Here is a 14,684-nt window from a genome sequence, read left to right as displayed (position 1 = left end):
ATGAATTTTGTTTGTAAGCAATAAATGCAAACATTTGCAACATATGGGAAAGAAGTACAAGCTTTTGTCTGAGTAAGTGACTTTAGTAGGTGCATATATTATAAGTGCCCCAATATACATCAAGTGAGCAGAAGAGCAGTCTGTAGTGACAATCCTTGTCCTTCATGGGTGAGGAGAACTACACTGCTTTGGATTTCTGGCCCCAACCTGGTGTGTCAAATGCATCAACAATGCATGATGTCATCTCACAATATTATTATACGAAAGCAGGGATGGCTATTCCCAAACTGGGGGCCTAATTCAGTACCCAAACAAGTGTTTATACTCTCAAGGTCCCACTAACTTTGATGGGAGCAGAAAAAAATAAAAGCAGATACAGTGCTGGGGTAGGTAGAAGAGGCTTAAAACTGCTCCACCCAGTCCCTTTACATTTTTATTAGTATTTTCATACTTTTTCCTATTGAATTGAACCCGCCCCCCAATATTTTTGTGGGCACATTATAAAAAACACATTAAATACTTCAAGTGCTTCTATTTCACAGTACAGGCAACCCCCAATTTGTGTGGGGGTTTCCTTCCTGGTTGTCACATGCAATGGCAGAGCACACATAAGTCAGCCCTGCCTTTTTACACCCTCATCTGGGTCCAAAAATGGCACACACATGCACCATCACATGTGCTTTGAACATGCACAAAATGGTTGTTCTTGTATTAATTTAGCCACAATTTGGTTTGGGTATTTTGATACTCACATTTTTTCCTTGAATTCAAACTGAAAAAGATTATTGGTGATCTTTGCTCCGCTCTGACCAGAGAAGACAAACATCTTCTCTTTGCAAACAGCCACAGGAAAATTGCAACACGAAGGAGGAATCTCACCCGTTTGCTTAATCTGAAATGCAGCAACACAAAATAGACCATATTTCATCTTGAAATTAAGCCAAAGGTCAATTTCAAGTTTGGACTGCTCACTCAAAACATATACATATACAAAACATATACAACAACTATGTTCTTAGCAAACCATGCAATTGTTAACATGCCCCAAATGTATTAAAAACACAAACCTTACTAATATCTTGCCATACAATCCTACACATATCCACTAAGAAATATGAGCCACTGAGGTCAACGAGGTTTACTCTCATATAAGCAGGCATAGGACTGCAGCCTTGTTTACAATCTACCAGGAAATACATAGGTGGAATCGAAGTAACTGCACACACCTAGTTATGAACATTGGTTCTCTACTATCAGTGTCACACGATGAACTAAGTTTGAAACTTTGGAGACTTCAATAATAAGATATTGCCAATAACAGTTTCTGCCCTGAATGTTGGTGATAAATTATATTGTAACAATGATTCAATAAAAAACGTGTGGCAAATGCTCCATTATAAATGTATCTCAAAGCCATCAGTGTGTTCTGGAGAAATGGTTAACTTTCACTGTTACCGAGGAATTTAATTTTGACAAGACTAAGCTTTTCTAGATCAGATAAGTGACACAAACTATATCAAGCATTAAAATGAATAGTTACTTTTTAAAATATCCATTCCTCTTACCTCTTCCCAACAAGTTAAATCCCTGTCTTGTAAACTAATGGTCCACATGTCATTGAGTCTGCATCAAGAGGAAAGATCAGTTTTAAAATACTCTTTAAAAGCTGATCACAACCAGACTGGAATATATTTTACTCCTTTAACATATATAATAAGATTCCTTCCAATTTGGAGACTGAATAAAGACCAATCTAGACATTACAGATACATGCATGCAACAAACCTCTCTCACCTTTCCCCCTACAAAAAGCAGCTGTGGGAGAGGGGAATATGAAATGGAGAGACACTATGGGAATTAGCCACTTACTTTGTGCTGCTCCCCACACTCCTGACATCAGCAAGCCTTTTATTAGGGACTGAGCCTTCAGTGTGGCAAGCCCTGTCCTGTGGAACTTATACTCTCGCCTCATTTTATGAGTTACACTGCCTTTCTGTATGTTATGAAAATGTGGTTTCTAATGTTTAAATAAATAAAAGTGCTTAGCAAGGCATTTGGCACAAAGTATATTACTTCTAGTTTGTTCTTGTCTGCACAAGAGGCTCTAAAGGATGGGAATGATCAATTCCCAACAATGAACATATTTCAAAACTACTTTAAACATGTTATTTGATCTTCCTTCACATCAGTTTCAGTTGCTCAATAAGCTGCACACATGCAAGATCAGGTCTTATTAACTACAAGTTTCCAAATGTCATCATGGTCCGACTCTTAACTTAAAATACTAATTAAGAAAACAGTAGGCTCTAGCACAGATGTCCTAAGAGAGAAGAGTTTTTGTTACAACTCAGAAAGACAAAAAACCCTGTTTCATATTTAGCAATACTGAAGCTGGATTATTGTGTGTGAACCAGAAGAGACCAGAAAAATGCTACCTACCGCGCATTCCCATCATATCCTGCAAAGATCCACAATTTGTCACTATAGACTGTTGCACCATGAGCTGACCGGGCAACAGGTAATCTGAAACAAGAACAGACCTATCAATCATTTTACATGACAATGTGAACACACATTTATAATAAAGGCAATATGTGGTATTCAACGAAGTTTTCCTCTGAACATACCCACTGAAATAAATGAACACATCTGAGTTAGATCCATTATTTTCAATTAGTCCACTCTGAGTAAACTTCCAATGAATATCTCGCCACCACCCAATATTTGCCTTGATGCCTTAAGAAGTTGTTAGTAGTATCTAAACTTTAAGAAATGGATCTAGAGAAATGCCAGAAGAAGGGAAAAGGTAACATTCCTGCCCCCCTACTCACAACATGGCAGTCCCCACATAAGGCTCTCAAGGGCAGTGCCAAAGTGCTGTCTGCCGGCACCGGGTGCAGGAGCGTGTGCTCCCCCCCCCCCAGCAGGGATGGAGCGCACCAACACAGCCCTCACCAGTGCTAGATCAGAGCAAGGGCACAGAGGGTGAAGAGCACTCTCTGCACTCAACGGGCGGGCATAGGGGCATTGCCCCGCTGGAGCCCCTACACTATGCTACTGCTTGAGGGTCGGGAACCCTGCTGAATAGGTTAGGCTGTGGTGCATAACATTGGGGGTGGGGTCCTAAAAACTCCATGAGTGGAGTTTACTGACTTTAAACAGTGCAAAAATTGTTGTTGTTTATTGGCTGACTAGCACTGATGCCTTTTTTTTTTAAAAAAAAGGACAATAAATTGCAAGTATCTTTGCAGGCTTTATAATCATATTCACTATGGTATAATAACAATCTCCTTTTAAAAGGTTTACACTGATGCACAGGCTTTTACCTTCCTTCAATCTTCCACTCAGTCCATTGACCAGTTGCAAGCTTGTATTCAAAAAGGTCATTTTTATTCTTCAAATTGGAATTGGAATAAATGTCTCCAGTATAGCCACCTAGATGATGATAATGTGATTGCAGTAAAAAGGATATTAGGCACAATTTCAAATTCAAAATATTATTTAATAAAATTATGGAGCTGAACAAGGCAAACCAATTGGGGTGCAGATCGCTATATAGCTATCAGTAGAGAACACAGCCCAAAATTCAACTTTGATGCTTTTTTTAAACACACACACACAGTTTTGATCTACTGCATCTGTATGTTTTCATGATTATCTATAATTTCCATTGCTCAATACAGCATTATTGATATATTTTAGTATCCTGAATACCGTACATAAATTATCAAGAATTAAGCTGTTTGTTTGGATATCCATATTCATGCTTAATGAATCCATAACATTCATTAAGTTGTGCAAAACTCTACAAAACTGGCAAATTGGCAATTATCTACTATACGATGACACAAATACTTTTATGATTCCACTTGTCAATTCTTGCACTAGTATTTGCTGGACAGCATTTTCACAAATCCAGCAAGACTTCAAACCTATATTTATTCAGACTTGCTCACAGATTATGATGTAGCTTACTAATAACTTACCAAATACAAACATACTGCTTCCATAGACTACTGCTGAATGGTGATATCTGGGTGCTGGAGGGGTCCCTGTAGTAAAAGCCCTGCACAGTGTAACACAAAGCAGTACAAATGCAAGAGTACTCATTAACGTGACAATATTTTATTTGTAAGGATATTTAAATATTCATAGTTTGGCGTGCATTTTAAGTGCATTTTCTATTGCCCTATTGACTCTAATCTGATTAAATAATTTGTTCATTTCACACTTTTACAGATGCATGTAATTTGTGGTATTTTGAGAATTTTCTTAGAACATTTTAGAGTCTTCGAACTGCAGAAAACAGCAGCCACTAGATATATTTTGTTTTACTATAAGAAAGCATTACTGTAAATATAGATTTTTAGCAAACTTCCAAGTTTAGGATTATATCCTAATTTTATAAAGAAAGGGTTGAGGCCTTATTACAAGTTTCAAAATTGCCCTTCTTTCCCCATCTATAACACTTCAACGTAATTTGATTACAAACCCACAGTAGATAGTTATCAAGTATACATTAGCCATTAAAAAAATGCCGCATGCCAATAATATCTAATTTTGTCAGCCATTTAGAAGATCTAATCGGTTAGGCTTTAAAATAGATGCCAAAATAATATATGAAATATTCACTAGAAATATAGCTGTACCTGCACCAAGAACAGTCCTTCACGTCAAATCTCAATAGGTCATTCAACATGGTTTTCCTTCAGAGTAAGGGAAATAATATATACAGTTATCCTCAGATATAACATGAAATATAGAGGCATAATGCCAGCCTCCACATTATTTAGTTTTTAGTCCCCAACCATTCAAAGCAGCACAGAGTACAAAAGAGATGCTTTGTACCCAAAATAAATGAGAGCAAACACAGTAATTCACATTGGCCTGGTTCACTCACAACACAAAGCATTGGTTTGTTTAACCAAAGTATTCTCTGTTTGAATATTTGAACCAGCCTATGGGCTTACCAGGATTTGTTTTCTGGCGACAAGCCAAAATATTGAACCATTATTTGTTGGTGGGCTACAAATCTTGGCTTTTTTAAACTATGGCCTATCTTTATGTCTGAATACAACCATCTTGATGAACATTGGTTTGTTTGGCTACTCTGCCCCAGACTTTGCCAAGCTACAGGGGCATAAGACAAGAGCAGACAAAACACAAACCAAGATTTGGTGAAACAAGCTATAGTGTGTTTTCTCATCTGTGAGATGGCTTGAAGTTTGCCGAACCATTGTTAACCCAAAAAATGACAAAGCAATATATGCGAATGTTGCTATTTATAGCACTTGTTTATATTACAATTAACTATACCAGCTATTACACTGATTTGCTAAAATATTACATATTTATTATTTGCTGAAACCGCCCTGGCTATGCCTATCATAATTTGGATTTAATTACTGTTAACTAATTTGCCACACACATATACTGTGCATTTGTCTCTATTAGTAAATTGCTTTGAGAAATTATACAGATCTGCCATCCCTCAACATGGACTAAGTCAAGATTGCAATTTTCTCCCACAATAATTCTACCACTTGCTTTGAATCCCACAATCAAGATCCAATTTTATAATCATAATGTTTTTAAATATAAATTTCTTCCAGCATATCCACTTCTAATATCTTACCGAGTTTCAGAAGTTACGGGAGAGATATGACAACACCAGGACAGAGGGTTATTTTGTTTGCAAATGATTTTTCCTAGCTATTTTTGAAGTCTTTGCCTTCTCTTTATTACAGTGGAAATAATGACAGCTTATCATACGAGACACTAAAGGAAAATTCATGATTTTAGTAATTTGCAGGCATCATCCCCAACCCTCGAGCATTTTATAGCTGAGGTGCCACCACAGAGCAGGCCCTTTCCCAGCTTCCTGCATAGTAGACTTCTATTGTCCCCCACCAATGATCTTACCACATCAGCAAGTCAATATGTAAGGCGATGCTCCAAATACTTAAATCCCAAGTTGTACTGGACTTGACATGTCATCACAGTACTAATACTCTGAATGTGGCTCAGTAGCAAATTGGCAGTCATCGCAAGATCAGTGGAATACAATCCTGGTAGGCTAAACCACTCAACAGCCTTGCCAACAGTTCTTGCTGAATACTATTGGACAGCTATATTCTAGATTGTGGATAAAGATGGCAAAGATGGCATAATGTTGGGAATTGGCTAAGAGGAAGCAGCTTATACAGTTCAATATTATTGTCCCCATGAGAGTGGGGAATGATGTTGGAGACAAGGCAATACTCAGTTTTTACTGTTAGTTTTATATGCTGCCAGTAACTTTGTGTTGATTGTTAATGCTATCCATTATACTAACACTACCCTTAATAACATTGTTATTATTCCCATATTGCCTGGATTTGCTCTAAAACAGAGATTTTAGATACCAAACATAAGAAACCAAAAGATAATAAGTAGGCTTTTGGTTTTTTGCTTCCTTAGTGGAGTTTGTGTCATAACTTCTTTATATTCAGCAGAAAGCAAAACTAGAGGTTGATGTCTGTTAACTGTAATTTGTGAAAACAGTTTCTAAAATCACACATAATTTGAGCTTTTGACAAGGTCTATTTATTTATTTATTGAATTTATATACCGCCCTATAACTGGAGGTCTCAGGGAGGTTCACAGAACAAAATCAAAATATAAAACCACAAAATATATAATCAAAATAAAAACAACAATCCAGTAACGCCCCCTCCCTCCCAGAACCTCTAGACACTTATAATATGATTTGGCATTCTTTTATGACACATACAGAGGAACCATCATTTTCAGGGCAAACCCTTGCACAAGCCTGGCAAAGCTGGAAGGATGCTTGATGATCTGATAAAGTGGTTAAGTCTTTATTTGTTATTTTAACTCACATGCAACTGCTACATGCCTATTTTATAGCTTTGTTTTTCGTATTTTAATTTTTGTCTGTTGTTATAACTGTTCTCTCTGTTTTATATACATTATAAAATGAAATAATAATGTGTGTGTGTGTGTGTGTGTGTGTGTGTGTGTATATATATATATATATATGCTTTCGTAGATTTTCACGGGTACAGGAATGCAGGTTTTGGTATCTTCGGGTGTCTTCCCGTGTAAGAGTAGGGGTGTCTGGGCGACGTTTCGACGAGGTCTCACTCGTCATCTTCAGGCTGGTGCTTTCGGCTTCTTGTTACTGGAACAGAGCAGAATCTGGTGTTTGAGTTCCTATAAATACTGTTGAGGGGTGTGGTGTATAGCCTCCAACGTTCTGGGCAGAGAGGAAGTTCCTAGATTAGTGTGCCTTTTCTTCTTTTGTTCCTTAATTACTTGAGGGATATCTTGAGTGATTTCATGAGTGATATTCTGAATACCCCTGGGTGGGTCATTAAGTGTAGATTAGTTGCTAAAGCTTTCGTGTCTTGACCTCTTGAGCTTGTGAAGAGTTTTTCTGAGAAGATGGCTGTGCTGCATTTAGTTGTGCTCTGGCTTGGCTTCGTGTATAGGGGCGAGCTGTGATTTTGTGCCTTGTGCCAGCCAGATCTGTGTAGGGATTGCAGGGGGGTGCAGCATCCGGAGGTGCCACTATAGTTTGGCTACTGGATGGAGTCTGTAATATGTCTGTGGAGAGGGTCTGGGTTTGGGTCTGGTGTGGTTGATTGGTGACGGCGTTCTGTGTGCCTCTGGTTCTGGTGTCGGTTTTTGTGGGGAGGGCTAATTTCCAGATGTCTGGCAGGCGGGACGTGTCGTCACGCTTGTTCATGTTGTGAGGGTGTTTCTCTATCTCGATGGCTTCCATGATTATTCTCTTGTGGTGATGTTCCATGTTAAAGAGCAATTTGGAATCTGCAAAATTAATTTCGTGTCCTGTTTCTTTCATGTGTTGGAAAAGAGAGGAAGTTTTTTCTTCTTTTTTGACGGCATTCTTGTGTTCTGCGATACGTGCATTTATTCGTCTGTTTGTTTGTCCAATGTACGTGGCTGGGCAGACTTTGCAGGGTATTTCATAGACCCCTTGGTTTTCCAGCTGGATTTTGTCTTTTGGGTTTCTGAGGATATTGGCTATTTTTTGGTTGGTGCAGAAGGCTGTTTTGATATTGTGTTTATGGAGGATTTTGCTAATTTTGTCTGTAGTGCCCTTGATATAAGGAAGGAGGGCCATGCCATTGTTTTCTTCTGTGTCTTGGTTTTTGGGGGGTGTTTCTTTTTGGATTAGCTTCGTAACCTTGTTTTTCTGGTATCCATTGGCGATTAACACATTTGAGAGATTCTGTAACTCAGTTGTCAAGTGGTCTTTGTCAGCCAGGCGTTTGGTTCTGGAGATGAGAGTCTTGGCTACGGAGTTTATTTGTGCAGGGTGGTGGTGTGATTGTGCATGTAAGTAGCGGTTGGTGTGTGTTTTTTTCCGGTAGATAGTGTGTCCTAGGGAGCCATCAGGTTTTTTGTAGATTAGGACGTCAAGAAAGGGGAGTTGGTTGTTGTCTTCTATTTCCATAGTGAATTGTATTTTGGGGTGTAGGCTGTTGAGATGTGTGAGGAAGCTATCTAGTTTTTCTTTCCCGTGTGGCCAAATTACAAAGGTGTCGTCAACATATCTGAGCCAAAGTTTGGGTTTGTGTTCTGACTTGTCTAAAGCATTGGTTTCAAAGTGTTCCATGTACAAATTTGCGATGACCGGTGAGAGGGGTGATCCCATAGGTGCTCCTTCTATCTGTTTGTATCTTTGTCCATTGTGGATGAAGTACGTGTTGGTTAGGCAGTGGTTGGTCAGGTCCAGGATGTATTTGGGGGGATTGTATTTGTTTTGAATGGCTGTCAAGGCTTCATTAATGGGCACTTGAGTGAAGAGAGATACAACATCGAAGCTCACAAGTAGGTCATCGGGATGTAGGTATTGCTTCTTTATTGTTTCTATGAACTGGAAGGAGTTAGTAACGTGTGAAGCGATGGATTCTGCATAGGGCTGAAGTTGCTTAGCGAGAAATTTAGCGAGATTTTGTAGAGGTGAGCCTATGGAGCTGACTATTGGTCTGAGTGGTGTTCCTTCTTTGTGTATCTTGGGGAGACCGTAGAGTTTGGGGCATCTGGATGATTTTTCTCTGGGGATGATTCTTAGCTGGATTTCTTCACTGATAGGAGAGGCTTTTATTTTGGATTTGGTGGTTTTTTCCAGATAGGTGGTGGGATCTGTTTTTATAGGTTGGTAGGTAGGGTCTTGGAGTAGATTTGATAGTTTTGCTTGGTAGTCCGATGTGTTCATCACAACAGTAGCCAAGACTCTCATCTCCAGAACCAAACGCCTGGCTGACAAAGACCACTTGACAACTGAGTTACAGAATCTCTCAAATGTGTTAATCGCCAATGGATACCAGAAAAACAAGGTTACGAAGCTAATCCAAAAAGAAACACCCCCCAAAAACCAAGACACAGAAGAAAACAATGGCATGGCCCTCCTTCCTTATATCAAGGGCACTACAGACAAAATTAGCAAAATCCTCCATAAACACAATATCAAAACAGCCTTCTGCACCAACCAAAAAATAGCCAATATCCTCAGAAACCCAAAAGACAAAATCCAGCTGGAAAACCAAGGGGTCTATGAAATACCCTGCAAAGTCTGCCCAGCCACGTACATTGGACAAACAAACAGACGAATAAATGCACGTATCGCAGAACACAAGAATGCCGTCAAAAAAGAAGAAAAAACTTCCTCTCTTTTCCAACACATGAAAGAAACAGGACACGAAATTAATTTTGCAGATTCCAAATTGCTCTTTAACATGGAACATCACCACAAGAGAATAATCATGGAAGCCATCGAGATAGAGAAACACCCTCACAACATGAACAAGCGTGACGACACGTCCCGCCTGCCAGACATCTGGAAATTAGCCCTCCCCACAAAAACCGACACCAGAACCAGAGGCACACAGAACGCCGTCACCAATCAACCACACCAGACCCAAACCCAGACCCTCTCCACAGACATATTACAGACTCCATCCAGTAGCCAAACTATAGTGGCACCTCCGGATGCTGCACCCCCCTGCAATCCCTACACAGATCTGGCTGGCACAAGGCACAAAATCACAGCTCGCCCCTATACACGAAGCCAAGCCAGAGCACAACTAAATGCAGCACAGCCATCTTCTCAGAAAAACTCTTCACAAGCTCAAGAGGTCAAGACACGAAAGCTTTAGCAACTAATCTACACTTAATGACCCACCCAGGGGTATTCAGAATATCACTCATGAAATCACTCAAGATATCCCTCAAGTAATTAAGGAACAAAAGAAGAAAAGGCACACTAATCTAGGAACTTCCTCTCTGCCCAGAACGTTGGAGGCTATACACCACACCCCTCAACAGTATTTATAGGAACTCAAACACCAGATTCTGCTCTGTTCCAGTAACAAGAAGCCGAAAGCACCAGCCTGAAGATGACGAGTGAGACCTCGTCGAAACGTCGCCCAGACACCCCTACTCTTACACGGGAAGACACCCGAAGATACCAAAACCTGCATATATATATATATATATATATATATATATATATATATGCTTTCGTAGATTTTCACGGGTACAGGAATGCAGGTTTTGGTGTCTTCGGGTGTCTTCCCGTGTAAGAGTCGGGGTGTCTGTGCGACGTTTCGACGAGGTCTCACTCGTCATCTTCAGGCTGGTGCTTTCGGCTTCTTGTTACTGGAACAGAGCAGAATCTGGTGTTTGAGTTCCTATAAATACTATAAATTCCTATAAATAGATTCCAAATTGCTCTTTAACATGGAACATCACCACAAGAGAATAATCATGGAAGCCATCGAGATAGAGAAACACCCTCACAACATGAACAAGCGTGACGACACGTCCCGCCTGCCAGACATCTGGAAATTAGCCCTCCCCACAAAAACCGACACCAGAACCAGAGGCACACAGAACGCCGTCACCAATCAACCACACCAGACCCAAACCCAGACCCTCTCCACAGACATATTACAGACTCCATCCAGTAGCCAAACTATAGTGGCACCTCCGGATGCTGCACCCCCCTGCAATCCCTACACAGATCTGGCTGGCACAAGGCACAAAACCACAGCTCGCCCCTATACACGAAGCCAAGCCAGAGCACAACTAAATGCAGCACAGCCATCTTCTCAGAAAAACTCTTCACAAGCTCAAGAGGTCAAGACACAAAAGCTTTAGCAACTAATCTACACTTAATGACCCACCCAGTGGTATTCAGAATATCACTCATGAAATCACTCAAGATATCCCTCAAGTAATTAAGGAACAAAAGAAGAAGAGACACACTAATCTAGGAACTTCCTCTCTGCCCAGAACGTTGGAGGCTATACACCACACCCCTCAACAGTATTTATAGGAACTCAAACACCAGATTCTGCTCTGTTCCAGTAACAAGAAGCCGAAAGCACCAGCCTGAAGATGACGAGTGAGACCTCGTCGAAACGTCGCACAGACACCCCGACTCTTACACGGGAAGACACCCGAAGACACCAAAACCTGCACATATATATATATATATATATATATATATATATATATACACACACACACACACACACACACACACACTGTATATATCTTCCCCTACCCTCACCCCCAAATCACAAAAACAAATTCAGCTCCTCTGGGCTGCTCTTTCTTTTTCCCTATTTCCTGTTTTAGATACCAAACATCAGAAACCAAAAGATTTTTATTTGCATGCGTAGCTTTTGATTTCCACGGCAAATCTCTCCGGCAAAAAACACCTTCCCCATCAATCACTGCACACTTTCCAGCTGGGTTTAGGGTTGCCACTCGCTTTTTTTCCCTTCTCCCTAGCGGGGCTCCTGCGAATATAAGCGTGTGACAAGCAACAATTCCACAGGGGAGCTTTTCTGGTAGGGAGACAGTGATGGGGAGTTTGTGGAAACTTTCCCCCCCGCATCGCACTGCTAAAAGGCAGAGGGAAGGGAGAGAGAAAGCGACGGCGGCATCAGCCTCGCCTAACGCGAAGGCGACCTGGGATGAAGCCCTGGGGATTATGACGCCGCCTGCAACGGGGTATCCGCGATTCCCGGCAGGAGGACTCACCCATTATCCCCGCCGAAGACGTAGATGGCGTCTCGATAGGCGACCACGGTGTGTTTGCTGCGGCTGAGAGGACGAAGAAGAGAAAACGGCCTTATTTATCCCTCCGGTAACCCGTCAGCCGCCGCCCCCTCAGGGCTCCCCCTCAGCGACAACCCCCCTCCCCTCACACCGCCGCCCAGCAGCCTCCTCACCGAGCCCCGACGAACTCGTCGCAGGGCGGGAGGCGGCGCCACCGGTGCACGGCCTCGAAGGGCCCGAAGTTCAGAGTCAGGTATTCGACGCTGTCCGAGCAGCTGTGGTCGAAATCCACGCTAGGCGCCACTTTGGAGCGCCCGCCCGAGCCGGCCGCATCCGCCATGGCCCGGGCAAGAGAGGAGGAGGAGGAGGAGGAGGAGGGCCAACGACGGCCGGTAGAGGCCAGGGCGGAGCAGAAACTACACTTCCCGGCATTCCCGTCTCGCCTCAGAGGAACTGACGCTACCCAGAAGCACTTTGGCCACGTGAGACTACAATCCCCAGCATGCCAAGCGCGTTCTGACGCCGGCGTTCGGAGGGCTGGACCGTAAACTAGAACGCGGAATGAAGTAGTCGTAGAAACGTCGCCTGGAAATGGCATTTTTTGCCTCTGTCGGTTTCAGAGATGCCCCAAAGAACAGACGCAACGAAGAAGACCCCGAGCTTTAATAAAAATCTTAGGAACCGCCACATTGAAGGTCCTACCGCGCCAGACGTGCAGCTCTTTCTTCCCAGCGCGCCAAACAAGACCTGGATGTTTGCTTCAGAAATGGGCATAAAGATAAATAAGAGCACTGTGGTGGAGAGTTAATGCGAGAAACGTAGCTCTTGGTTTAACTGTGGCATTCAGCCTCCAACATTTAAAAGGGCGTTAGCCAAATTCATGGAGAATAGGGCTTTCCATGCCTACTAGTATCGGAGGCAGTTTAGGAATCGCAAGCAGGGAGAGGAGAGCGCATCTGGCTGGCCATTGTGAGCACGGGATGCTGGACTACAGGCGCCTTTGTTTTAATTCAGCCGGGCTCTTCTAACGTTCTTAAGAAACAGGATTTAACCATCTTTAGCAAACAGAAAATCCTTCTCTGCTCTATAAGCCCCGAGAAAGACAGCCTTCTTTTCACACTGGTGCTAAAACCTTTAAGAAGCAAATCCAGAAAAACCAGTCTTAATTTGAATTTTCTAACTAAGATTCAGGTAGGTAGCCGTGTTGGTCTGACGTAGTCGAAATAAATTAAGAAATTGTCCAGTAGCACCTTAGAGACCAACTTTGTTCCGAGTATAAGCTTTGGTGTGCATGCACACGGAAGTGTATACCCAGACCAAACTTAGTTGGTCTCTAAGATGCTACTGGACAGTTTTTTAATTTATTTATTTATTTCTCACTAAGACTCCGGATAGCATTTAACTAGTGTTTGTCAAGCTTCTCTATGTCCAGTAAGGCAAAAGAATCACATGAAACGGGTATCAAGTTCTTGTGAATAGAGAAGAGATAAGATTAAGAGCCATTGTAGGCTGTGTGCCTCCTGCAGCCTTGTCACTTAGAATGCACAGAATCAGAGTTGTACCTAATCAAGTTGTACCTAATCACGCACCTAATCAAGTTGTATTATTTGTAGAACTGTACTCAAGAGCATTAGCTAACACTAGGCAAAATCTTTATGATGCAGCGCACTCAAGATTGGAATTTTGAGTCTAGGAAAGATCAAGATTGGCAAGCATTTTCCCTGCATTAGAATAGAACAATAGTTCATCACAGACTGGTTTTTAAAAGGGCAGGCAGATGCCCTGGAAAAAGCTTGCAAACTAGGCATGATAGCTAGAAATGCAGTGCTTGCCAAATATTGTGGGTGTATGGCAACAAATAGATGTAATTTTTAGGCACCAGTGCCACACCTTCTAATATCAGCTAGCTAGTAGCCGGTAAACCAGGGCTGAGGAACTAATGGCTTTCCAGCAGTGGATGGTTGAGGTGGATGGGAGATACATCTGGGGGCAAGATACCGCATCCTTGTATTTAACAATTTAATGGCAATTAAATTCTCTATTGGCTAAATACATACTTCCAGTTATTTTTTCCTGAGCCCTTATGTAGCCTGGATTGTATTATACTTATCCCTGCCAGGGCTAAAGAACATCAGTAACTAAGGCTGCAGTCCTATGTACTTAGTTGGGAGTAATACACATTCAAATGCAAGACTTCTGAGTAAACATGAATAGAATTCCACTCTAAATTGCTTGTTGTTATGGTTCTTTACCTGCTAGATTGATAAGGCAACATGCACATGTAGAGATGCTGGCCAGACAACAGTGCAAAGTTAACCAAATGGTAAGCCTTGTTGTAAAACTAAATATAGAACATATCCAGGGTTAGTCGTTTGAATGCAGGCAGGAGTTCTTGCATCATTTAAGCAAACAGATGCATATTAGCACAGGAAGGCTTTTGTGTGTAGAATAAAGCAGACACTGAACATTTATAGTGTTTATTAAATTTTATCTACACATAATCAAGACACAAACAATATTTATGGATACCTTTAGCTCAGTTTCTAAAATTGCATTTGACCAGATCTAACCTCTGTTCAATTTAT

The 14,684-nt window shown here is 41.5% G+C and overlaps 1 protein-coding gene across 2 annotated transcripts in view; it reads right to left on the bottom strand.

The window, feature by feature from the left end:
* LZTR1 (leucine zipper like post translational regulator 1) overlaps positions 1-12,577 on the bottom strand; it is a 29,168-nt gene extending 16,591 nt beyond the window's left edge. The window contains exons 1-8 of one of the 2 annotated variants that reach the window (XM_082227486.1): positions 12,273-12,577; positions 12,082-12,144; positions 4,650-4,706; positions 3,987-4,066; positions 3,327-3,435; positions 2,440-2,523; positions 1,566-1,623; positions 753-892 (exon numbers count right to left, since the gene is read on the bottom strand). In XM_082227486.1, the coding sequence (XP_082083612.1) occupies positions 753-892; positions 1,566-1,623; positions 2,440-2,523; positions 3,327-3,435; positions 3,987-4,066; positions 4,650-4,706; positions 12,082-12,144; positions 12,273-12,439 (758 nt within the window). In that variant the 5' untranslated portion in view covers positions 12,440-12,577. The remainder of the gene's footprint in view (positions 1-752; positions 893-1,565; positions 1,624-2,439; positions 2,524-3,326; positions 3,436-3,986; positions 4,067-4,649; positions 4,707-12,081; positions 12,145-12,272) is intronic. The other variant, XM_082227485.1, reaches the window with a different exon arrangement.
* Positions 12,578-14,684: the final 2,107 nt, after the last annotated feature.

Source organism: Podarcis vaucheri (genome assembly GCF_965113315.1).
Source record: "Podarcis vaucheri genome assembly, chromosome: 6".
NCBI lineage: Eukaryota > Metazoa > Chordata > Lepidosauria > Squamata > Lacertidae > Podarcis > Podarcis vaucheri.
The sequence above is the reverse complement of the archived record's forward strand: the minus strand, read 5'-3'. Positions and strand labels throughout refer to the sequence as shown.